Below are 27,674 nucleotides of genomic sequence, written 5' to 3' on the forward strand. Positions count from 1 at the left end.
GGAGAAATCAAAACGTGAGAAGAAAAGTGACCATCTGGCTTGACGTGGACATAGTCTCTTGGCCTCTTTGATATATTGGAGGTTTTTGTGATCTGTGATCACCTGGAACGGATGTTTGGCTCCCTCCAACCAGTGACGCCACTCCTCCAAGGCTAGCTTGATTGCTAGAAGCTCCCTGTCTCCTATGCTGTAATTCTGCTCCGCCGGGCTCAACTTCCGAGAGAAATAGGCACAGGGATGCAGTCGGGGCGGTGTATCATGATGTTGGGATAATACTGCCCCGACGCCGGTGGTGGATGCGTCCACTTCCACCACGAAAGGAAGATTTGGGTCAGGATGAGTCAGGAGTGGGGCCCTTGTGAACTCCTTCTTAAGAAGGCGGAAGGCTGCGGCTGCTTCTTTGGTCCACTCCAGTCCTTTGGGTTTACCCTTGAGGAGATTAGTGAGAGGTGATGTAATCCTGCTGTAGTCCTTGATAAACCGTCTATAAAAGTTAGCAAACCCAAGAAACCTCTGGAGCTCCTTAATGGAAGTGGGTTCTGACCAGGATAGAACAGCCTCAATTTTCTTCCCATCCATACGTATACCGGTTTGGTCAATGATGTATCCCAAGAAATGAACCGACTTCTGGTGGAATGAGCATTTCTCCGCTTTGAGGTAGAGGTGATGTTCTCTCAATGTGTGTAGGACCTCCGCAACGTGTTGGCGATGTTCGGCCTCACTCCGGGAGTAAATGAGGATGTCATCTATGTACACTATTACAAAGTGGTGAAGAAACTCCCGGAGGACTTCATGAATGAAGTTTTGGAATACGGAGGGGGCGTTGACCAGACCGTAAGGCATGACCTCATATTCATAGTGGCCAGTAGGGGTCACGAATGCTGTCTTCCATTGGTCCCCCTCACGTATTCTTATCAGATTATACGCGCTGCGGAGGTCCAATTTAGTGAAGACTTTAGCTTCTCGGAGCTGTTCCAAAGCGGCTGGTACCAGAGGAAGGGGATATCGGTATTTTACTGTACCGTTATTTAGGACCCTGTAGTCGATGCATGGACGCAGCCCTCCGTCCTTCTTGGCCACAAAGAAGAAGCTTGAGGCGGCTGGTGATTTTGAGTGACGTATGTACCCCTGACTCAGAGCCTCCCTTATGTAATCTTCCATTGCCTGATTCTCTGGAAGCGAGAGCGGGTAGATCCTACCTCTTGGCAACTGGGCATCTGGAACTAGGTCGATCGCGCAGTCCCATGGCCGATGCGGCGGTAGCTGGGAAGCTCTCTTGGGGCAGAAGACATCATGAAAGGAGCTGTACTCCTTAGGAATGTGGATAGACTGCTTCTCAGGAGGACTCTCGACCGATGTTGTAAACAAAGAAATGGGGTTCCGACCTTGAAGAGGGAGATTTGGAAAACAGGTAGGTGTACATCCAGATCCCCATTTCTTTATCTCTCCTGTGCCCCAAGAGATGATGGGATCGTGCTTCACCAGCCACGGGCGCCCTAGAATGATGTCCATATTTGCACCCTCCAGAACCAGAAATTGAATCCTCTCTTGATGTAACAACCCCACTTGAAGAAGGATGTCTTCGCATTGTCGATGGATACGGGTCGAAGATCGAGTGCACTGGGTTATCGGTTGTATCTGGTATATATGCGAGGACGCCTCAGTACGTAGGTGGAGTTGACGACAGAGGGATTGGGAGATGAAGTTCCCTGCTGACCCGGAGTCGATGAGGGCTGTGACAAGGAGAGAAATAGAGGCAGTAGTTATTTGTACGGTGGTAGTAAGTGGTTTACATTGTTCAATATTCGTACTGAATACACTCACTGAAGTCCGAATGGGACGAAGGGGACACTCCATACGGGTGTGTCCACTGACACCGCAGTATAGACACAGACCCCGGGTCAGCCTCCTCTGTCGTTCCGCTGATGTCAGTCTTCCAGACTCTATTATCATGGGTTCTGGTTCTGGAGAGGCTGTTGACTCAGGCGATTGGAGGAGTGCAGACGAGGGGGTGATGGTGTCCTGTTGATAGGAACGGAGACGATCGGAACATCGGAGAGAATGTTGGATGAATCTCTCCAGACCCATAGTATCATCTAATGTGGCCAGCTGGATTCGGAGAGTGGGTTCCAAGCCGAGCCGGTACGTGGTCAACAACGATCTCTCATTCCATCCACTTGCAGCTGCTAGAGTGCGAAACCGGAGAGCATATTCCTGTGTAGATAGAGTACCTTGCTTTAGATGATACAGCTGCTCTCCAGCGGCTACTTCCCCATCAGAACGTCCAAACACCTCTTTGAAATACTCCGTGAAGGTAGTGATGGAATTCATGACCGGCCCGGCTTGGTTCCAGATCGTCTCAGCCCATTTAAGTGCAGGTCCAGAGAGTAGTGATACGATGTAGGCGATCTTTGACTTATCTGTGGGATATAGAGAAGGTTGCATTTCGAATATGAGGGAACATTGTAACAGAAAACCATTGCACTCCCCCGCTCCGCCTGAGTAGGGCGCTGGTCGGGCCATGGGACTGGAAGGAAGGGCCGAAGAAGAAACTGTGGAGGCGGAAGTGCTCGGTGCTGGTGGTGCGTTGGAAAGTGGTGCTGGTGGCTGTAGAATCCGCATCAACTGGTCCACCAGCTCTTGAAAGTGATCGGGGGTGCTCATGTTGTCGTCGTTAAGGGTCCGGGCTTCTGTTATGAAGCGGACAGGAGACAGAGGTAAGGAAACGTTAGGGTGTTTATTAAATGACAACAAGGAGCACATGAAGGATAGCCAGGAGGATCAGGAATGATGTTGGGGTCTTTTCCTCCGTGGCTGGGTAACAGGAATACACGAGGATGGACAGCACACACCAGATACAGCTGACAGAGGATGACACAGACTTGGAAGGACTGGAAGACAGGACGATTCGGGAGGACCAGGAAGACTAGGAGGAATACAAAGAGAACAGGTAAGTAAATCGTTTGTTTTAGCTGAGGATGACTACGCTGAGTGGTCGCTCAGTTGTCCGCTTTCGTCGAGACGAGCCCGGACAATGAGCGACTGGAGTGCTGTGCTTTTATCTGGTGCTCGTGAATGTGATGCAGCTGTGTGCTCATTAGAAGTCAGGTGATGGTGATCTTCGTGAGTGGGGATCGTGAGAGCCTGACCAATCCGTGACAGAAGCAGTGACTTTTAGATCTTCCAATATCCTAAGAAATGAGTCAGAATGGAAAAATAAAGAGTTTATGATGGTGTCTGTGCAAAGGTTCACCCAAGCTTAAGTTTTTTTTATGTTTTTTTATGCTTATTTGCCTTGAAATCTAAATTCAATTGTCTTAGTGTGAGCCCTTTGAGTCCGCATCAATCTCTTATTTTTACTTGTGTTACATAACGTGAAGTGGTTTTTTTAGCATGCTCATTCACAAATTATTGATTTATCTCAATAGATCATACCTCAATAATAGACCTGCTTGAAAATAAAATATGGTGCTGCAGCCACAGACAATGTTCATGGCATTAAAAACCCTGATTTAGAATCTCTGTCAATGTAAAAGTCTGCCAAACATGAAATATGAAGTAAATACTGTGCTTTTGAACCATGCCAAGTGTGTCATACTGTATTGTTGAATTGTTACTACAGTAGCTGCAACAGCATACTGTAGTATTAATTATAGTGAACTGATAGTTTAACTTTAGTTTTTACTACAGTGAACTGTGGTGTGTTGTAGTATAATAAACTCTGCAGCTTGTAGTCATTTGTTTATATGACTATAGGGGTTGTGTAAACATAACTACAGTATTACCACAACAGATTATTTACTTTATAAAGTACTTTACTATAGTATGGTTCAAAAACACTGCAGTATTTACTATAAATTGAAATCCTTTTTCTTCATGTGATGGGCTAGAATGCAGGTTAGGTTTAGGATTAGTTGCATGTAATTATGCTAATTAAATTGTAATTACTACAGTAAATACATGTAACATATGTAGGAAGGACACCTTAAAATAAATTCAATTTATCTTTATTGCTATAGCTCTTTTATAATGTAGATTGTGTTAAAGCAGCTTAACGCAGAAGTTCTAGTAAGTTGAAACCGTGTCAGTCCAGTTTTTAGAGTTGAAATTCAGTTTAGCTCAGTTCAGTGTGGTTTAATTTTCACTGCTGAAAGTCCAAACACTGAAGAGCGAATCCATCGATGCGCAGCTCCACAAGTGCCAAACCAAGCAAGACAGTGGCGAGGAACAAACTTCACCAATTGACCAAAGTGAAGGAAGCCTTGAGAGAAACCAGGCTCAGTTGGGCACGACCATTTCTCCTCTGGCCAAACGTCTTGTGCAGAGCTGCAGTCTAGGCATCATCCCTTCACTGGTCTTGGATCACATCAATGGTGCTGCACAATCTCTAGAGGCCTCAGGATGACTATCCCCAGTTGGAAATGAAGAAGAACGTAAATAATTAGCGTAGCTGCTGTTATTGGTGTGTTTGAACACGAGATATTAAATATCGAGGCAAAATAGAAGTGCTATAAATGAAAATAGTAATTATATAAACAAACATGTAAAGCATTTGAGAGTTTCTAACACAATGTCTGGTGTATTAAGGAGGAGTGTGTCTTACAGGTGGTTGTCAAGCCAGCTCACCTGCATGGAGCGCACTCATGTATCATACCGTTATGTGATGCATTGTGTGTATGCTTTAATAAAAAGATAGGTCTTTAATCTAGTTTTGAACCTCGAGAGTGTGTCTGTGCTTCGAACATTATCAGGAAGGCATCATTCGCTCATAGCAAACTAATGGTTAGAGATGCTGTTAATATGCATTTGCAATGGAAACCCTCAACAGAAGGACCGGCACTCCAAACGCTGAAGCAAGTACTCAGACTTTGAAGATTACCAAATCAAACACATTTTGTTTAGTGGATTAAGTTAATGCACATATTAATAATTGACCTTAAGAATAACAATGTGAGCTAGCAAAATAAAGATAGTAAATTTGGACTTCACTGTGCACTGTTATGTAAAGTTGATTCTTTATTCCTATAGATAAAGACTGGGAGGATATCAGAAAAATGCCAGAGTACCCTACCTTACAGAAAGATTTCAGAAGAACCACGTAAGTGCAGTGTTTTCTTCCAAAGTAACTCCGTTTATTTCTTTCATCAGCTAAAACTTTATTAAGTTCATGTATTTCAAAGTCTATCCACATTTGCTGAAGTAAATCACTCTTATTGAATATAATGCAAAGCGGCGTTGTGATTCTGTGCTGCATGAAAACAGCTCACTTCTATTTTGTATTCGATTTTGTATTGATGTTAAAGGCTGTGGTGGAAAAAGAACTGAAAAATCTTACTCATGTAAAAGTACCATTACTTTCCCAAAGGTGTAGTGCAAATAGAGTAAAGTATCTGTTGTAAATATTACTCAAAGTATGAGTAAAAAGTAGCCCTTTCAAAAGAGTTTTGAGTAGTGAGGATTATACTGTGAAAGTCGAATGCGTTTACATGCAATTTGTGCGTGTATGTGTGTGAAAACGTAACATTCTGTAGTGCATTTAGTGATTGTTTAAGGCCAATTCAGACATCATACATCCGTCATTCCAGTTTAAACACTCTCTAGGTCATTCTAGGTCTTCTTAGACACCTTTAATGCATCCAAATGGTTAGCTGCATTTATAGTGCCCATGTGTTGAGGTAGTTCAGTATGATGCAATTTAGTTTCTATGTGCGATTTGATTGAACCGGAATCACAGAGTTGATTGTTCTACTTTAGCCAATCCCATAGACAAGAAATGACAAGTGACTGCAGGTTGAAGGAAAATAATGGAGTACAAGTACCGATACAGCACCAAAAAAGTACTCAAGGGAAAGTAAAAGTACACATTTATAAAACTACTTAGTAAATTACAGTTCCTGAGAAAAACTACTCGATTACAGGAGTCTGAGTATTTGTAACGTGTTACTTCACACCACTGATTAAAGGCGACACTCTTCGTTTTGATGACCGAGTGTGCAGAAATGTGTCATGTGGTGACGTTTCTGTTGTGTTTTTCAGATATGCCAACAGCAGTCTCATCAAATACATGGAGAAACATAAGGTCAAACCAGACAGCAAAGTGTTTCTACTGGTGAGTGTTTACATGCATTACCTGGATCAGATTGTATGTTGAAAGCTTAACTTTTGCCTTAATAAAACAGATACTGAAGTATGCAAACCGCCTTAGGCCAGGATTATTCATTCATTCATTCATTCATTCATTCATTCATTTTCTTTTCAGCTATCAGTTAAACAATTCAAAACTATTATTTTATATATTTTTAAAGTTTGGCTGCATAAGGGACCGATCACAGCGAACGTGTTTTTGCGTTGAGAGACGCATCTGTTAAATGGTTTACTAACGACCGCAAGTGTTTTACATGCTGCTTATTTTTGCTTACAACCCAGAATAAAAAGAAAAAATAAGTGATAATGGCCTTGATTTCACTTCTAATCTTGAGTTGAGCAGTTCAGTTCTTTAGCACTTTGACCACTTGTTATTTAAGCACTTTAAGCACTTGTTATTGTTCAGAAGAAAACACTTTATTTGACAGTACTTTTTAAATAAATGGTGCACAGCATAATTATTGAAGAATCTCAGTCTCAGTTTACCAGTTTTTTTAAGCACTTTAAGCTCTTGTTACTTTATTTTTGTTATTATTGTTAATATTTGAATTAAGTCCTTCTGTGCAGTTTCTCTTCTGTGAGACTGTTCTTCTCTCACAGCCGCCATTGTTGTTGTGTTTAGGAGTCCACTCGAGTGGCGTTACACTCTACAACCCAGCCCACTGCAGCGCGGGTGTGTCGGATGACTCAAAAACAGTATATCGTCAAACAGTCTTTTCTAACTTTATTTTGGCCTCAAAGGAAGAACAAAAAAGAAGTATACTAGTCCCTTAAAGATTAAAATAAGCAAATTTTTATGTCTCTTTTGGGATGTCATAACAACCCTGCTGAAAAATCCAGCTTAAACTAGCCTAGGCTGGTTGGCTGGTTTTAGCTGGTTGACCAGCCTGGTTTAAGAGGGGTTTTGGCCACTTCCAGCCTGGTCTTAGCTGGTCAGGCTGGAAAATGACCAGCTAAAACCATCTAAAACCAGCTTGACCAGCCTGGTTTAAGCTGGAATTAGCTGGTTTTGGCTGGGCTCCCAGCCTGGCTACACTGGTCAAGCTGGTTTTAGCTGGTCATTTTCCAGCCTGACCAGCTAAAACCAGGCTGGAAGTGGCCAAAACCCCTCTAAAACCAGGCTGGTCGACCAGCTAAAACCAGCCAATCAGCCTAGGCTGGTTTAAGCAGTTTTTTTTCAGTAGGGAGTGCACTGCTCATTCGCAGAATCTACTGTAATTGTGAAATCCTCATGAGACTGATGTACATGTTGTCCATGGGCCGTAACAGTGCACAAGTTAAACCATTCCCTAGTAAAGAGAGACTAAGTTACAGCTACTATGAAATGTTTTGTGGTGCACCACTGAACTTGGTTTAATCGTAACTCTGTGTTCACGAAACATATTTACAGCAGCCTTCCTCCACCCATGAACAACAGTAGAAAAGAGGCGACAGCAGATTAGTCTACGTTGAGGAGCTCCGGGTTGATAATGAGGAAGCACATGTTCTCGTCCGTCATCTCTCTCTGCTCACAGTGTTTTGATTTGATTTAGTTTTTGATGTCCTGCCAAATCTCACCTTTCATTCCGGTTTGTGAAAGACAAGGTTCGTTTTAAGGAGTGTTTTGGTTTTGTTTGTATCCTTCAATTGAAGTGAGAATTCCTTCATGTCTGAATTTATCTTCCTGTTCATTTCACACCTATTTCAGGCCACTTTCCCATTTAACAATTCAAAGGATTCTGATGGGTTATTACGTCATTCATTGCAACTATGCATTACGTGAAGTTCAAGCTGCGGTCACACTAGAGTTTGATAATCCTGCGTAAAAGGGGCAGGATTAAACAAGATTAATAGACATTAAAAAAGCGAGCGATTGCTCCATGTTTTAAATTTCTGTCCAGAGAGGTCATGTTTTGATCCTCGATTGGTCTCATGCAGTCAAGTGATGCGATTTCGCAGGTCAGAGTTCACCAAGCTTGCGAAACTTGATGCATGAACTTGTGTTTCCGGTCTGACGCATTCACGTGCGTATGAATGGAAGTCTAGTGTGACTGCAGCTTTATTTATAGACTAATTTCGAGAGGATCACGTGCTTATGATTGTCACTGCTGGCCCCGAGTTAAGCTAATGTATGATCCACCAATCATACGATTCCTAACTTAGTATAAATAACCAAAGCATCTTACCTTAGTCATGTTCGTGACTCCTCTTTCTTCCTCTATAGGGCAGCACGGCGGCCCAGTGGCTAGCACTGTGTCCTTACAGCAAGAATGCCTCTGGTTTGGATCTCTACCTGGCCAGTTGACAATTCTGTGTGGAGTTGATGTTCTCCCCATGCTTGCGTGGGTTTTCCCCGGGTCCTCCGGTTTCCTCCCACAGTCCAAAACATGAGACATAAGTAAATTGACTAAACCAATTCAGCACCATAGATGAATTTCACCAGCAGAATACCCTCAAAGCAATCCTTAAGCAGCAGCAGGGGGGTTCCTTGAGAGCTGCCTGAGCTCAAAATCTCAGCTCACCCTGTAAACGGGAGGGAGCCCCGAGCTTGAGGATCGTATGAGCTCAGGGCTCTCTCCCAGGACAGAATGCCAAATAAGCTTTATAATCAATCATCAGCTAAGTGTGAACTCTTGAACTTACACCAGTGGTTCTCGGATCCCCCATCCCTGCACATTCTGCACATCTCTTTTATTTGACACACAAGGATCAGTTGATGGATCTCTCAGTTCACAAGCTGATGATCTGAATCAGGTGTGTTAAGTAAGGAGGACATAAGCTGCGTCCCAAATGGCACACTATACACTATACAGTTATGCACTATGCACTTACACACTCAGCAGCATAGTATATGTATGTAGTGTCGTCTCAAATAGAACAATAATCATTTTTGTACTAAGTGAAGTTTCACAAACTAATTTCGAGAGGAGCACGTGATATGATCGACTACAGCTGGTCCTTATCGCTAATCATTAGCTAGCTTATCAGATCATTCCAAAACTACTATAAATATCCTTCCTAAACTTCATTCCCTATCTTCGTTTTGGAAGCCCCCCATCCTTCCCTTTTCCCTTCTCCTCAATTCTAGGATCGGGCGAAAGTAGCTGGTCAGTTTGAGTTTGCATGTTCTCCCTGTGTTCACGTGGGTTTTCCCTAGGTACTGCTGTTTCCTCCCACAGTTTAAAAGCATGTGACATAAGCGAAGTGTAATAACAGTCACAAGCAATTAACGCATACATACTGAATCAATCAGAACCACCATATTAGCCAATGTATAAATAGGGGCTCTCGAGAAATACCTGATCTCGTATCCCTCCTAATGCTCATGGACCAGGCAGGAACATTGGGCTCATCTATCTCCGAGCTCAGGGTTCTAACCCGGGACAGCATGCCAAACCTGCTAATATAGTCGAGCATTATTGAAGTGTGAACTCTTGAAGCGGAAATTCAAAGCAGTTTCAAGAGTATAGTAAATTGAAACCATGTCAGTCCAGTTTTCAGAGTTGAAGTTCAGTTTAGCTCAGTTCAGTGTGGTTTAATTGTCACTGCTGAAAGTCCAAACACTGAAGAGCAAATCCATTGATGCGCAGCTCCACAAGTGCCAAACCAAGCAAGACAGTGGCGAAAATGAACAATGGCCTTTGAGAAAATGTAGTGCAACCCAAGTACAATATTAGTTACAAGTAGCTAGCAGTTGCTAAGCCTCTAGTGTGGATCTTATATTCCAGTTTAAGCAGGATCTTATGAACAGCTGGTGCGACCCTACCCTGGACACCAACAAGTTGACTAATCATTCACTAATCATCATTCTGAGTGCTAAGTGTGATGTGTGTTCATCTCATCTAGCTGCAGAAGTTGCTGACTATGGACCCCACCAAAAGAATCACATCTGAGCAGGCACTGCAGGACCCCTATTTCCTGGAGGACCCCTTACCAACGTCTGAGTAAGACTTGTCAGACACACAGACACACACACAGACTTGTTCCTATATCCTGATGGGGACTCTCATAGATTTAATGATGTTTCTGCTGTATATTCTCAGTATAACTGTGTATTCTCTTTCCCTAAACTGAACCCTCACAGGAAATAATCTGCATTTTTACTTAAATACTTTATTCTGTGTGATTTATGAGTATGTTAAGGACCAACGGTAACTTTGATCATCATGGTGACACAAGTCCACATGAGTTTGTGTGCATTCAGGTTTAAGTCCCCTCTTGGATATAAGTATAAGTACACTCACACACACACAAACACACATTGACAGGGCTGCACAATACATCGTTTCAGCTTTTACACTGAAATATGTGTATCTGCAATATTCACATCGCAGGATAGTCAATGTTAAGTCAGGATTACAAACACACGTTTCATTTATGGAGTCACTGCAGGGTTTAACCACATTAGCGTGAAAGTGCATCTGTTGTGTGTGTGTTTTTAAGGCCTGTGAATGTGTGAGTCTTTCATGTCAGCTTAAAGCATTTAAGCTAAATAAATGATAACCTTTAAACCTTTAACAAAGATGAACTGCATTTAAAGGGGACCTATTATGCCCCTTTTCGCAAGATCAAATTAAGTCTCTGATCTCCCTTTGTTTGAGCTCAAAATACCACACGGATGATTTCTACCACAAGATGTTTTCTAACTCTCTTAAACTGACCCTTTAGGCATTCATCCAAATTGTAGCATTTATATTTCTATATTATTCCTGAAAACAAGACCTTGATTTTTGCTTGTCTAGAAATCATCTCTTGATTTAAAAATTTGCAGATATTCGGACTAGAAACAAGACAAGAACTCTAAGTAAGAACGGAATTCTTTGCAGTGTTTTCATAGTAAAGCGCAGTGGCTGCTGGCTCTGACCTGCAATCAGAGTAATCATCCTCAAGATCTGGCCTTTGTGCAGATTCTCTGAATTTCAGGCTGTGATGTTGCAATACTTTGCCTGGCCTTCACTGAAATGACGGCTTTCAGACAAACCCTTTAATTATAAGGGGGTGTTTGCTTGCTCTTGGCCATGTAGCTTTGCGTACCACAGATATTTTCATCTTTCTCACAGCTTTTATAGCAGGATGAACACCAGTTACAAGGGCTGGGCGATACCACAAAAATCTCTAATCATGATATAAGCCATTTCACATACTGATAACGATATATATCACGATATCCTACCATTTCTGTAAATTCCAGCCTGATCTCACGAGAAAACGTAAGTATTTTACGTTTTGACAGTTTAGTGGATAATTCGGACGAATTCGTACGAGTTCAGTCGTACGAAATTGTACGATTTTAAAAAGGAGGCGTGGCACCTAACCCCACCCCTAAACCCAACCGTCATTGGGGGATGAGCAAATCGTACTAAATTGTACGAATTAGATCGTACGAATTAGCCACTAAATCAAAATGTTACGAATTGCCGTGAGATTGTGTTGCAAATTCAGTTAATTAATAGCTTAAATTAGTGCTGGGCGAGTTTATTTCTCAGAAACTATATCCTTCATGATATAGTTTTTTGAAAAAGGAAAAAGGAAGGGCATCCGCTGAGTATGGTTAAATAAATGTACCACTAACTGCGGAATAGTTAGTGGTTCATTCCGCTGTGGCGACCCCTGATAGGACTAAGCCGAAGGACAATGAATGAATGAATAAAATGAAATGTGTAAACACCTGGGGCGTAGCGGACATTTTAAAAGTGGGGGGGAGGGGCGGCTATATGAGATCATATGTTTATATAATTATTAATCGCATGTTTCTAAATGGTCTGTCTCTAAAAGTGAGGGGGACGGATCCCCCTCGTCTCCCCCGGTTGCTACGCCCCTAGTAAACACTGTACTTTTATCTTTCTGACGATGTTATCATTCATGTTTCTGTCTGCATCCCTATAATAGCGTGTGATATTGCGCTCTTATAAATTATGAATATTATATTAATATTACCATAAACACTGTAACACCACAAAATAAACAATACAGCATAATAGAAAATGATAGACTTTTTATTTTGTCCATACGATAAATATCGTCGTATCACACAGACCTACCAAATGGGAACCAGTAGCTGCTCCTGTAAAAATGTCATCTCTGTGTTTCAGTGTGTTTGCCGGCTGTCAGATCCCCTACCCCAAACGAGAGTTCCTGAGTGAGGATGAACCAGAGGAGAAAGCAGAGAAGGTATTGATGCCTGATTTATTGATTTACTTCATTACATACAGTCTACACTTGTGCATCGAGTGCACTTGGCTAGGTCTGACACGGGGTGCGTCTCAATCAGAAGCCTTGTTCAATAGTCGGTGCACTGATCTGGGCGTCAGCCTTTTTCAATGCTTTGTCTATCGCTGAATTATCGCAGTGCACTGAAATATTTGCACCCTGAAACATATTGAAATCAATTCCTTTTGTTTCATTCATTCATTTTCTTTTCGGCTCAGTCCCTTTATAAATCTGGGGTCACCACAGCGGAATGAACCGCCAACTTATCCAGCATATGTTTTATGCAGAGTGATTGACAGGAGGTGTGGTTATGTAGAGTTGAGTGATTGACAGGAGGTGTGGTGATGTAGAGTTGAGTGATTGACAGGAGGCGTGGCTATGTAGAGTTGAGTGATTGATAGGAGGCGTGGCTATGTAGAGTTGAGTGATTGATAGGAGGTGTGGCTATGTAGAGTTGAGTGATTGACAGGAGGCGTGGCTATGTAGAGTTGAGTGATTGATAAGAGGTGTGGCTATGTAGAGTTGAGTGATTGATAGGAGGCGTGGCTATGTAGAGTTGAGTGATTGATAGGAGGTGTGGCTATGTAGAGTTGAGTAATTGATAGGAGGCGTGGCTATGTAGAGTTGAGTGATTGACAGGAGGCGTGGCTATGTAGAGTTGAGTGATTGACAGGAGGCGTGGTGATGTAGAGTTGAGTGATTGACAGGAGGCGTGGCTATGTAGAGTTGAGTGATTGACAGGAGGCGTGGCTATGTAGAGTTGAGTAATTGATAGGAGGTGTGGCTATGTAGAGTTGAGTGATTTACAGGAGGCGTGGCTATGTAGAGTTGAGTGATTGACAGGAGGTGTGGTGATGTAGAGTTGAGTGATTGACAGGAGGCGTGGCTATGTAGAGTTGAGTGATTGATAGGAGGTGTGGCTATGTAGAGTTGAGTGATTGATAGGAGGTGTGGCTATGTAGAGTTGAGTGATTGACAGGAGGCGTGGCTATGTAGAGTTGAGTGATTGATAGGAGGTGTGGCTATGTAGAGTTGAGTGATTGACAGGAGGTGTGGCTATGTAGAGTTGAGTGATTGACAGGAGGCGTGGCTATGTAGAGTTGAGTGATTGACAGGAGGTGTGGCTATGTAGAGTTAAGTGATTAACAGGAGGTGTGGTGATGTAGAGTTGAGGGATTGACAGGAGGCGTGGCTATGTAGAGTTGAGTGATTGACAGGAGGTGTGGCTATGTAGAGTTAAGTGATTAACAGGAAGCGTGGCTATGTAGAGTTGAGTGATTGACAGGTGGCGTGGTGATGTAGAGTTGAGTGATTGACAGGAGGCGTGGCTATGTAGAGTTGAGTGATTGACAGGAGGCGTGGTGATGTAGAGTTGAGTGATTGACAGGAGGTGTGGCTATGTAGAGTTGAATGATTGACAGGAGACGTGGCTATGTAGAGTTGAGTGATTGACAGGAGGTGTGGTGATGTAGAGTTGAGTGATTGACAGGAGGCGTGGCTATGTAGAGTTGAGTGATTGACAGGAGGTGTGGCTATATAGAGTTAAGTGATTAACAGGAAGCGTGGCTATGTAAAGTTGAGTGATTGACAGGAGACGTGGCTGTTTAGAGTTGAATGATTGACAGGAGGCGTGGCTATGTAGAGTTGAGGGATTGACAGGAGGCGTGGTGATGTAGAGTTGAGGGATTGACAGGAGGCGTGGTGATGTAGAGTTGAGGGATTGACAGGAGGCGTGGTGATGTAGAGTTGAGTGATTGACAGGAGGCGTGGTGATGTAGAGTTGAGGGATTGACAGGAGGCGTGACTATGTAGAGTTGAGTGATTGACAGGAGACGTGGTGATGTAGAGTTGAGGGATTGACAGGAGGCGTGGCTATGTATCATTGAGTGATTGACAGGAGACGTGGCTGTGTAGAGTTGAATGATTGAAAGGAGTTGTGGCGATGTAGAGTTGAATGATTGACAGGAGGCGTGGCTATGTAGAGTTGAGTGATTGATAGGAGGTGTGGCTATGTAGAGTTGAGTGATTGATAGGAGGTGTGGCTATATAGAGTTGAGTGATTGATAGGAGGTGTGGCTATGTACAGTTGAGTGATTGACAGGAGGTGTGGCTATGTAGAGTTGAGTAATTGACAGGAGGCGTGGCTATGTAGAACAGGAGAGATGTAAACTCACTCTTGGAGAGAAGAGAAAGCGCTTACCGCCGTGGGGTAAAAACTCTTTAAGAAATCATTAAAAACTCTTAAATAAGTAATAGAGATGTTTTATTGATCCCGTGGTACTTATTGAACTGATTTAAATATTTCTGTATAATGTGTTGAAAAACTACATTTTGACAAAACTAAACAAACTCAAGAGATTTGGGGCCGAATCCACCCTCCCCCCCTCGGCACTCGTTGTTTGTCTTTAAGAGAGAGGCAGTGGTGGACCGGCTCAGATAGCAGTGTTGTTAAGCTCTGCACTGGGACACTGAGGCATGAAATGTATCCAGGCAAAATGCAAACACACAAACACACATAGACGCCGCATAAAACAACCATCTCATTGCTGGACTAATATTTACTTGTGCATTTAGTGTCTTTATCCACATCATAAAATGCTCCTGCGACTGCTGCTGTTCTGAGTAGCAGAATATGAGGATGGCTACGGGTGTGTTTGAGCAAGTGAGCCTTGCAAACACACCCAAAACACACATCTATTATTACACAACTAAAAACCTGCAGACCTGGACTGGATTCCAAACACACACAGGTCACGATGCTCACGGTGCTAGTTTAACAATATACATTTCATCATGTTTTCTTTTCAGGTTTAATTGTGCCACTGTAAAAAAAATACATGCTTACACACCAATCAATTTGAGTTAGGACAACATGAAGGAATTAAGTTATTCGATAAATTATTAGTTTTTACAAATTGTAGTGGATTAAACATAAAACAGTTCAGTTCTCCCCCGAAAAACTCAAGAGTTGTGTTGTTTCAGCTGATTTTAAATAAGTAGTTTGAACAAACAGCAAACTTCATTTTTTGAAAGACTGGAGCCGCATTACAGAAATGTTTTGTTTTAATGTTCACTAACTTAATTTAGTTTAGTTTATTTAAAAGTTAACAGGACAGGGTATTGCATCACAATTCCCTGAAATGCGTCAAACACACTCTTGAAACACTATTTGACTGATAAAAATGCTAATATATACTGTAGTATAATAAACAAACAAAGAAAAACAATAATCAAAAAGCATCAAACATGATAAATGATTAGTTATATATGCAGAAATGTAAGAGCTCGAGGAATAAAAAAAAGAGTTCATGATGTTTAGTTTTACTCCTGGGTATGGCAAATGTCTCTTATGCCACCAAAGAAGGTTGGATGACACTGGAGGAAACAATAGGCAGGAAACAATGCAGTGGTGATAAACTGTCATTGAGTATTTTAGTGAGAGTACATATGGTGACAGTGTTGGGACAACTTGAAGTGGGAATACCTATCCGACAGCATCGCTTTTGGATCCTCTCTAACTCCTCAGAGAGACCTTTAGGTAGTCCGCCCCAGACTGGACTGGCATACTCAAGAACTGGCCGTATAAAGGTCAAGTACACTTACATTAAAACAATGGTATATTCTGTGTTGCACCTTCGAAATCATGTACTTAACGTAAGCATCCCATTATAGATCAGGGGATATTTGCACACCAAGCAATTTAATGGTGGAAACTCTACCAATTGCTTGTCCTGAGACAACAGGAGAGGGAGGGGAGGAAATGTTTATCTCTCTTCTTACACTAATTACCATATCCACAGTCATAGCTCTATTCATTTCCAGGTTAAATTTCTCTCCCCATTCCACTATGGAATCCAAGGCCTTCTGGGTAAGTCCAGGTGAAGAAACCCAGTGGTATGATCGCAAATTTGTATTAGAGAAGCAAACTTTAATTTGAATTTCATGCTATCTTTAAAATATCATATCTTATTACTAGTTAGGCAATCTTCAATTGTGTCATTAAGTTCCACAGTCCACTCTTGGGTCGGTTACGAAGCAACCAATGCTGCGCGGGCTGCTAATGACTTAGCCTGAACAAAATAGAAAGCCGCTAATGCATTGTAGATCTCTGCTGGTAGCATTTCCTGTGCTGCTGACTGTAATATCATGTTCGCAGCAGCCTGTAATTACTCAGAAGTGTATCATCATGGAAACGCAACACATCTTCAGGATCCTCCAAGAGCGTTTCAACCACTAAACATCTTCGCTCTTTGTTTTCACTCAATAAATGTTAAGCCACTGCTGTTGGATTGTGCAATTGCAAATGGTTTTTCTTCAGCTTTCCAACTATTTTGAAGTTAGGACAGATGTAGGACAGGGTTGCCTTAAAGTTGTTTCTGTAACACCACCTTCCAATCTGGGGTGTGTTTCCCAAACAACAACGTAACTCACGGCTAATCTATCATAGTACCATGTATCGTTTGGGAAAAGAACGATGTAGTGATGGGTGTTTCTCAAAACCCGTAGTTTCTCTGTCGCAGATCCGCCGTTTGAACCACGTTAGTTATAACGCAAAACGCCTATAATGATGCTCTAATCAGAGTGGAGTAACAACTTCTTTAGAGAAGAACCCCATAATTTCTTTGTGCAAATGATATTGTTTTACACGCACACGCATTTAAATAAAATCCAATATTAGTTTAGCTAAAAACATGCACTCGCTTTCCATATTAATTAAAATATATGTAAATGGCACATATAGAGCTTGTGTATCCTTTACAAATCTTATTGAGAACATTACATATTCTATTCTGAAACATAAAATCACTTACAAAAGCGAACACGTATTATAATCTCATATATAAAACATATAAATCAATCAATAATGAGGCGATTTATTAAGAAATGAAATTTAATAATGAAAAAAATCTACTTTAATAAAAATGTTAATGATGATGATGATTATTATTATTATTAAGTAGGATATTGTTTATTTATTTTTTATTCTTTGACATTTTGACACATGTAAACCACTGCAGAAATGTTCTAATCAACAGGCCCATGCCATAAACAGTACAGATACTTAATAAATAACCTACTATAAATTCAAAGCATTAATGTATGCTGTTTTTTGTTTTCACTAGCTTTGGAGACGTAACGTGAATACCACTTTTAAATAATAGGTCACCTATAGCTTTCGTCATGAGCCACGGCTGTGTTCAAAATGACATCAATGTTTTCAAAGTGCACTGCGAAAGGAGCGCAACTGTAAACATGAAGATCGCTAAAACTGAACTGTAAAAATACTTTGAAAGCAAATTACACGTAAGAGAGACGACTTAAATGCTTTTTAATGCTTTCTAAATGTTAGAATGTTCTAAATGAATAGGGCATAGGGGGGATAACTGGGAATAGAACACAGCCAGGAACTCTGTTTCTAACTACAGCTCCAGAGGTGTAGTTGCAATTGCACAAGTTTGCAATGCAGTTTGCGAATGTTCATTGGAGCGATGGATTTGGGAAACACCAAATGAACGAACTATGTTTGTAAAGACAGAACTTGCGACCTTACTTGGCTAACAATGGTTTTCGGAAACGCACCCCTGTATAGTTAACATAAGATACCACACTCGGCTTTTGTCCTAAATTTGGTCCAAACTAAAATGACTGAAGTGACCAAACAGATCAAACAGACCAAACAAGCTCCCTGATGTACAGTTGAAGTCAGAATTATTAGCCCCCCCTGTATATATTAACCCCCAATTTCTGTTTAACAGAGAGAAGACTTTTACATCACATTTCTAATCATAATAGTTTAATAACTCATCTCTAATAACTGATTTATTTTCTCTTTGCCATGATGACAGTAAATAATATTAGACTAGATATTCTTCAAGACACTTCTATACAGCTTAAAGTGACATTTAAAGGCTTAACTAGGTTAATTAGGGTAAAGTTAGGGTAATTAGGCAAGTCATTGTATAACAGTGTTTTTTCTGTAGACAAAACATATTTTTGCCTTATTCTTTATGTCTGTAATAATGAGTGCATTACTGTAACAATACGAATGCTGGACAGCAGAGGTGAGGATCCAATTGGAGAGTCTTTATTACACAAAGAATGGTGAGGCAGGCAGGCAGGAGATCGCTGCAGGCAGCTAACAGCAAAAATCAACAAACAAAGCAAAGAATCAAAACACAGCAAGGCAAGGAGAAACGCTTCGTAATGCTACTGGTACAACAATACTCAGAGATGATAATCTGCAACTGTGTGTGTGTGTGCGTGTGTGTGTGTAAAGTGTATATATATATATATATATAATGTTCATATCTTAGAGTGTTAGTTAGCTGATAAACATAACACGGTTTAATTTAAAGATGATAAATAATTCAAGCATAACAATTACTCCACTGACATATACAGTTGAAATCAGAATTATTAGCCCCCCTGAATTATTCGCCCTCTGTTTTTTTCCCCAATTTCTGTTTAACGGAGAGCAGATTTCTTCAACACATTTCTAATCATAATAGTTTTAATAACTCATCTCTAATAACTGATTTATTTTCTCTTTGTCATGATGACAGTAAATAATATTAGACTAGATATTCTTCAAGACACTTCTATACAGCTTAAAGTGACATTTAAAGGCTTAACTAGGTTAATTAGGTTAACTAGGCAGGTTAATTAGGCAAGTTATTGTATAAGGATGGTTTGTTCTGTAGACTATCGAAAAAATAAATAGCTTAAAGGGGCTAATAATATTGAACCTAAAATGGTTCATAAAAAAATTAAGAACTGCTTTTATTCTAGCCGAAATAAAACAAATAAGACTTTCTCCAGAAGAACAAATATTATCAGACATACTGTGAAAATTTCCTTGCTCTGTTAAACATAATTTAGGAAATATAAAAAAAAAATTCAAAGGGGGCTAATAATTCTCATTTCAGCTGTATATTTCATTGCATTTTTATTTTAAATAATTTCATAATGAATCAGTTTGAAAAGAAAATTCTTGATGAAAGCTATAAACCGTTTCTCTGATGGTGATGTGTTTTTGTTCATTCTGCAGTCATGGTAAAGGCTGTATTTCTGAAATAGATTCATTGTTACAAACCTTTCTTCACATTGACAGATTGTCATACGCTCAAGCTTTTTTATGGAGGCTACACTGAACTAAAACATCCGCAGGTTAAGTTTAGATTAAGATTTTCTTCAGCAAGTTTCCTCTACACGTTTTTCTTCTGCACCTGTTAACTGCAGTGGAGTCATTTTTACATGTAAGCCACATGCCCTCTGCTGGCCAGCATGAAAAATAATATAAAACCAGCAGGAAATACACCTCAAAAAATGCTTTGCTTACAGTTTTCTCTTGTTTCCAGTCCAAATGTGTGAAAAAGTAAAAAATATTGTCTTGTTTAAAGGAGTTTTTCCTTAAAACAAGCCAAATAATCTGCCAATGTGCTAAGCAAGATAAGATTATTCATTTAGCCGGCAGCTAGCTCTCTGCAGGTCACCCGCTGAAGCTAAGCATGGCTGCGCCCGGCCATTACCTGTATGGGGGACCACATGGGAAAGTGGTGTTAGTGAGGCCAGCAGGGGGTGCTCAACCTGCGGTCTATGTAGGTCCTAGCGCCCCAGTATATTGATGGGGACTCTATACTGCTCAGTGAGCACCGTCTTTTGGATGAGACATTAAAAGGAGATCATTCAAAAAACCCAGGATGTCCTTTCAAAAAGAGTAAAGAGTACAGGGTTAACCCTGGCATCCTGGGGGAAACAATGATAATAATGCTGTGTGTTTGTCCTCAGAATCAGACGCAGCAGCACCAGCAGACGGCTGCGCAGACGCAGACACAGACGCAGCAGGCTCCGACACAGCAGAGCTCAGCGCAGACCAACGGCACATCGGGCACCGCAGGGGCAAACACAGGGCCGTCCATGCAGCACGGCCAGGACCAGGGGCCACCAAACAAAAAAACCCGCACCTCAGGAACCGGTGTTCTTCAAACAGACTACCAGGTAAGCAGTGAGGAAAGGATTTATAAATACTCAAATTACTGTCATTGATCCTTTGCAAAGCCCTGCCTCACTTCCCTTTGCCTGACAGGCTTTCAGTAGCTATGATGCTCCCCTATCAACTTGTGCACTCCCCAGGGAAATAGTGAATAATTTCACACTTCCGGCCGGCCGTGTATCCGTAATTTAGGCCCTTAAACACAAATTCAGCATTATTAATATTCATATCACAGACAGGATATCAGCCGATCCTGGAGATTGGATCGGTCATCATGCGGATACCTTCACCATCTACAACAGATGAACACGCCTCAGTTTAATTCCGCCAACATCGTCGTGTAAAATCATAACACAAGCTTTATTCTCTCTTTCTCTTTCTTCACAGCACTCCAGCTCTCGACTTGGCTACCAGAGCAACGTCCAAGGCTCCACCCAGTCACAAAGCACTATGGGATATTCATCCTCATCTCAGCACTCTCATCAGTCTCACCGATACTGAGACTCAAGAACACACATAAAAGCACTTAAATACTTAACATATTCACCACAAGCAGAAAACCAGGCAAATCAGCATTGTCATTCAGTCGGAGTGCCGGGTCAGCCCCGCATTCGAGCCAGCATATCCAAAACTACACAATTACACAACCAATGCCACTCCAACCAAAGCACAACTCTGCAACCCCTTCCTTTGAGCAGAACTTCTCTGAAGGACCAGAGCCATGATCATCCATCAGAACTGGACATCTCAGCAGATTTAATCATCCTCAAGCTCCAGCGCCAACCATGCCTGAAGATCTGTAATGCTCACACTGTCTTACTTTACCACCATTAGACCAAACCAGTCTCAAGACCATCAGTCGAATGCTGTCTAGGTCATGGTTACAGAAGGAAGTGACTATTTCTTAAAGGGGCAGTTCACACAAAAATGAACGTTCCTCAGCGTTTACTCACACTTGAGTGGTCCTACACTCTTCTGTTGAAGATAAAGGAAGATCTACTGAAGACTGTTGGAAAAAAGCAGCCACTAGCTGTGTTTCCATTCAAATATGCAAATTAGGTTTATGTACAAAACTGGAATATTGCATAAAACATTTGCAAATAAAATCGTCACTTCGTGATACACTGGCGCCAAAAATCAGACAGAAAAATGTTTCTGTCGTAGACATGGCTGGGCGATATGGCCTTTTTTAGGAATGCTTGGAGTTGGAGGATGTTAAACTATATAACCTATAAAACCAGCACAATCTCACGGCAATTCGTAACTTTTTGATTTAGTAGCTAATTCGTATGAATTCATACGATCTAATTCGAACAATTTAGTACGATTTGCTAATCACCCAATGACGGTTGGGCTTAGGGGCGGAGTTAGGTGCCACGCCTCCATTTTTAAATCGTAACTGAATTCATACGAATTCGTACGAATTAGCCACTAAACTGACAAAATGTAAAATACTTACGTTTTTTCGTGAGATCAGGCTGATATATCCTATATAACCTTATCATAATTATAATTAACTATAGGATTTAAAAAAGGTCATTTAAAAATTATATTTTACAAGCTCTATTTATAATTGCAAACAAGACGTTCATTCATTCATTTCGGCTTAGTCCCTTTATTAATCCGGGGTCGCCACAGCGGAATGAACCGCCAACTTATCCAGCATATGTTTTACGCAGCGGATGCCCTTCCAGCTGCAACCTATCACTGGGAAACATTCATACACTATGGACAATTTAGCCTACCCAATTCACCTGTACTGCATGTCTTTGGACCCACATGAACACAGGGAGAACATGCAAACTCCACACAGAAACGCCAACTGACCCAGCCGAGGCTCGAACCAGCGACCTTATTGCTGTGAGGCGACAGTACTTCCTACTGCGCCACTGCGTTGCCTACAAGACGTTTATATTAATAATAATAATAATAATAATAATAATAATGACACCATTTTATTGAAATGAAAGTAAAGTACAGTGAAGGTAAACTCATAATGATTGTTAAAAAGGCGCCCCTTTTCAAGATGATTCACTTGGGTTTTCATTATAAAGGAGCATGCATTCAGAGCTTTATTCAGTTTTATTTAGTGCTAAATCAGTTCATATACTCACATTAGGCTAGTGGGTTAGCATTTAATTGCTTTTATTTATGTCGGGTCGCTGCATCTGCTAGATTAGTCTAGTGCAGTGTTTCTCAACCACGTTCCTGGAGGCCCACCAGCTCTGCACATTTTCCATGTCTCCTTAACCAAACACACCAGATTCATATCATCAGCTCATTAGCAGAGACCGAAACATCTGTAATGAGTGTGACAGAGAAAGGAGATATCCAAAACATGCAGTGCTGGTGGTCCTCCAGCAATGTGGTTGAGAAACACTGGTCCAGTGCACTGAGTGAGTTTTGTCAGTGTTGATATTTAACGTCTTTATGGCTGGGTCACATTATTTATCCAAAAACAGCAACGTTGGATTCCAACCTTAGATTCGCTAACGCTTCCTTTCATATACGCATCTTCTTCATTAATTGTCTTATCCAGTACTTCTTACAGTGAGAAACACAAGGTGTGTCTGACGGTGAATGTGTGACCAAGAGCCCTGAATTATGTGTTTTTTAGCAGGTGTCATGTGTATTCGTGTTATTTAATTTCAAAGAGCGCAACATTTCTCCGAGTTCTTCCCGGCTCGCTGCCATTTAGTTAGGTACAATTGCCTTGATCCATGCCGAAGCGCAATTGTCCCCCCTTTCCCTCTTCCTTGACAGCCTGCACTCACACTGCATTTTGCCTTCCGAACTTGAGCACGCTTACATCATAGATGATGCGTTTGATCAGTTTAACAACGAGAGAAGTGCTCTCGCTCACCACAGTGGAGATTGTGCTTTAGTTCTATTGTTATAGTCCGTTGGGATGCATTGACAGATCAAGCACTTCTGACGCTCATAAATGTTCATGAAAGTCCTGGTGCTGCAGGTATTAGGAGGTTTTTGAAGGTGCAGCTGTCGTGCAGTGAGGGGTTTGCGTCTTATAATAAACTACAACAGTTTGTGTTCATTGAACAGTAAGAATGATTAATGAACAAACAGTCCCTTAAAAGTGACGTCACGTTTTCAGTTTCGGGCTCAGGTGTGCTTTGCACTCACACTACAAAGCGCACCGCGCCAAAGCCCAACTGAACCACGCTCTGGCATACCTCTTCCAAACAAACCAGGGCCGGCCAAGTGAACCACACCTTGGTCCGATTCGGAGCACTCACACTTGTCAAACGAACCGGGAAACATGCCTGGGGACGGTTCGAATAGCATAGTGTGAGTGCACCCTGTGAGTGTGTTTCTATGGCAAATATGGGGGAACCCAGAGGGTAGCGTCACTTGTTAGGGTGTCATGGGTGAAAACCGATTTACATTCAAACAAATCGATGTGAACCACACACTCAAGTTAATGGATAAAATCGATTTATCGCCCAGCCCTAGTTGTAGAAGATGCTCTTTTGGGGGTGCAGATGCTCAAGACAGTTCTGGGAGTAGGGTTGCACAATATATGGTTTATCGATATCGAAGTGTTCTCATCTTTAATAGTCACATTGCAGACAACATGTGCAGTTTTTAGTAAGTATTATAGTTGATATACACTACAGGTCAAAAGTTTGGGGTCAGTGGGATGTTTAAATGTTTTAAAATAAGCTTCTCCTGCTCACCAAAGCTGCGTTTATTTAATCAGCCAGTGCAAACGGGTGAGTAGCGGAGTGACATGTGCTCTTTTGGGTTCATCAAAGACCACTCGTGCTGCTGCGTTCTGAAGCAGCTGAAGAGGTTTGATAGAGTTAGCTGGAAGCCCGGCTAGTAGAGAGTTGCAGTAATCCAGTTTGGAGAGAACAAGAGCTTGAACAATGAGTTGAGCTGTATGTTCAGATAGGAAGGGTCGGACCTTTCTGATGTTATAGAGTGCGAATCTGCAAGATCGAGCAGTTCTAGAAATGTGGTCAGAGAAGTTCAGTTGGTCATCAATCGTTACTCCAAGGCTTTTTACCATTTTGGATGCAGTAATGGTTGCTCCATCCATCTGGATTGAAAAGTTATGGTGAAGAGTCGGGTTGGCAGAAACTTCAAGCATTTCCGTTTTCGTGAGGTTAAGCTGAAGATGATGATCTTTCATCCAGTGTGAAATGTCTGACAGGCAGGCTGAGATGCGAGCTGGAACCGAGGGATCATCAGGGTGAAAAGAGAGGTATAGCTGGGTGTCATCAGCATAGCAGTGGTAGGAAAATCCATGTTTCTGGATTGTTTCTGGACTGGTCCTAAAGATGTCTTGTAGATGGAGAAGAGAAGTGGCCCAAGAACAGAGCCCTGAGGTACCCCAGTGTTTAGATGCTGTAGGTTGTAGTAGTAGTAGTAGTAATAAACGCAATAATGACTGGACTAATAATTTCACTTGAAAATACATACAATAAGTAATAAATAAATATTTAATAAATTAAATAGATTTTCACTATAATGAAGTGAAGTTTGAGGTTTTTGAGGCGTATGAATGTGAGCATTTTAAGAGAGTTTAATGCATTCAGACACAAGAAATGTATCAGATTCTGTACTTGCATACTGTCGATGTACGTACACACCAGGACACTTTTTGCTTGCACATTTCGCTGACGTTTAACACCTTGTGTCTAAATTAATGGCGCAGATATGATGTTCACACCACCGCACAAAACACTAGATCATCATGTAAAAGATTTACGCTCATTTTTACACTTCCTTTTGGTTTGTTTTGATGCGACTCGGCACTTTTTCTTCACGTGCCTTTCCAGCATTCTTCAGTTTATCTTCCTTGGTGTTCAAATAAGGACAAAACCGGTTTGGAACAAGTAGAGTATGAGTAAAGGATGACTGATATTTCATGATGGATGAAGTGTCCCTTTAAAGGTGCTGTCCCACTGGGCCTATCTGAAAATAAAAAGTGTTTCTTCAGGGGTGTCACAGCTAGTGAACCTCACCCCATCCTTCTTTCTTTCATTCATCGGCCATCCGCACTGTACAGTGATGAGGATTTTGGCCCAGCGAGCGCAGTGTTTTGTTACGGTTGTGACTGGATCTCAGATTAACGTGAGGTGGCAGTGTTATTCATGGAGTCAGTCTGCTCGGTAGATGTGTGCGATGCAGATGCTGTATCTGTTTCTTCGAGACTGAAATCGGACTAGCGGGACACCGTCCCTACACACGGTCAGTAGCACGATCCAAACTTCCACATCTCTGTTTGTATTTATTTATTTTTTTGTATTCTATTTCCTATCAGTGTGGGTTTATCGTCCGAGATGGCGCCCCTGAAGCTAAGCAGAGACATTTACGGTATATATAAGCAATTGTACATAGGAAGCGAAAGTTCCCTCTTATCTTTCTTCTCCTCAGCCTGCATGTGCGGACAGTCGAGCAGAGACTGGATTTCTGTATCATAACGTGTGCATATTATAAAGACTGAAGAACAAAGAGCACTTACTGAGAGAAAGGAAGCCCCAGCATGACTCTGTGTGTCATCTCTCATAGCTATCACTGCGTTACTACACACATCTGCTTTTGTTATGGAAGAGAGTTTTTATTTGATTTTATTTTTGTAAAATATAGACGTACAGAATCGAGTATATGAGAGGAAACCCTGAGACATTCGTCTTCATCAAAGTTCTTTTTGCATTAGTTATAACAACAACAATAAAAGTAATAACAGCTATTCAAGAGCAAGGAGATGGTTTACTCTGTCCCCTATTTTATTGCAGAATAACATGATAGGATTTTGTGCAGGACTCAAATCTCTAAATGTGAAAAGGTTTGGACACCCTACTGAATGCCTTGCTGTATCAGGACATCATAATACAACTCTTCACGGTGTCTTAACATTTCTAATACATTGGTTGACGCATCTCATTATTTCAATCATTCATTTTACTTCAGATTTGTCTCTGTTTCAGAGGTCACCACAGTGGAATGAACCGCCAACTATTCCTGCATATGTTTTACGCAGCGGCTCCCCTTCCGGCCGCAAACTAGTACTGGGAGACAGCCTCACACACTCATTCACACACACTACGACCAATTTACTTCATCCAATTCCCCTATAGAACATGTGTTTGGACTGTGGGGGAAACCGGAGCACCCGGAGAAAACCCACATCAACACGGGGAGAACATGCAAACTCCACACAGAAACGCCAAACTGGCCCAGCCGGGACTCGAACTAGTAACCTTCTTGCTGTGAGGCAACTAACCACTGAGCTTCATCTGATTGTCTTTGTTTTGACCTTTACAACTGCCCACTGCCAGATTACCCAATTATATTTCAGCACTCCGGGTTGTCTTGGTGGAAAAACAGCGTATTTCATTTCAGTCTTGAAGACTGCATCAATATATGTAGCCTCCAGAAGAGCAGTAGCGGCCTCTGAAATGAGACTCAAGGTTGTTTTTCATTTCCAAACAAATGTAAACATTAGCTGCGCAGCTAACAGCGCAAGACTCGATTGTCAGGCACATCACTCTTGTTTGTGTCCTCAATCTGGCAACCTGTGTTGGCGTGAAGTCATTGGCTGTTTCTCAATATGCGTTCTTCAGCCGTCTTGTGTCCTCGTGTTCTTGTGTAACGTTATCATCAGCTGCCAAAGTTCAGTTCCAATACTCAAGACCGCAAGGACGGAGGACGCGTGAAACTTCCCGGATGTGTTCTTGATATCGAGGACGCACCGATGCAGACTTGAGCACCGAACTCGCTCTAGAAGTCCCAGAAGTCATTGCGACTGGAAGTGGGAAGTGCAGCTTTTTATTTAGATTTCTTATTAAAGTTCAGAGATATAACTGATTTACCTCAGGAGTTTCCCTAAATGAGACGGTGAAAGTAAACATCACCATGGACATCTTAATAAAGGAATAAACACATTAAGAGTGTTTGTTTGCTGAAATTCGTAATAAAATCAGTGTTATTTATATTGTGCGACGAATATTTATGTTTTTATGCAGAGTATATATTTTGAAAAAAGGGAAAAACAATAAATCGTTGTATGAATGCTGTCATGTTTAAATAGTTTTCCAATAAAAATGCGTGAAGGTCACGTGACCATCAGGAAGAACGCAGCATCTCATTTCTCACAGGACGCGTTCTCTGTCCTCGCGGTCTCCCGAGTTCGTTCTTCCGAGGACACCTGGCAAGACCGGTCTCCACAAGAACGCGAGTCCGTTCTCTGCATTCTTAGAATTGAGAAACAGCCATTGTTGGAGGGGTCAGGTGGAAAAAACCTCTCAAGTATTTTGAATTTGCACTGCAATACCTAGTTCAGCCACTAGGTCAAAGATGTTTTATCTCCTGATATGGAACA

The 27,674-nt window shown here is 41.5% G+C and overlaps 1 protein-coding gene across 2 annotated transcripts in view; it reads left to right on the plus strand.

Moving 5' to 3' along the window:
* The window catches only part of cdk19 (cyclin dependent kinase 19), a 92,091-nt gene extending 66,044 nt beyond the window's left edge, over positions 1-26,047 (plus strand). For both annotated transcript variants that reach the window (XM_056480955.1, XM_056480956.1), the window contains exons 8-13: positions 5,029-5,098; positions 6,037-6,109; positions 9,970-10,067; positions 12,216-12,294; positions 20,122-20,331; positions 20,714-26,047. In XM_056480955.1, the coding sequence (XP_056336930.1) occupies positions 5,029-5,098; positions 6,037-6,109; positions 9,970-10,067; positions 12,216-12,294; positions 20,122-20,331; positions 20,714-20,827 (644 nt within the window). In that variant the 3' untranslated portion in view covers positions 20,828-26,047. The remainder of the gene's footprint in view (positions 1-5,028; positions 5,099-6,036; positions 6,110-9,969; positions 10,068-12,215; positions 12,295-20,121; positions 20,332-20,713) is intronic.
* The last annotated feature ends 1,627 nt before the right edge of the window (positions 26,048-27,674 follow it).

This window comes from Danio aesculapii, chromosome 20 (genome assembly GCF_903798145.1).
Source record: "Danio aesculapii chromosome 20, fDanAes4.1, whole genome shotgun sequence".
In the NCBI taxonomy this organism is placed as follows: Eukaryota; Metazoa; Chordata; class Actinopteri; order Cypriniformes; family Danionidae; genus Danio; species Danio aesculapii.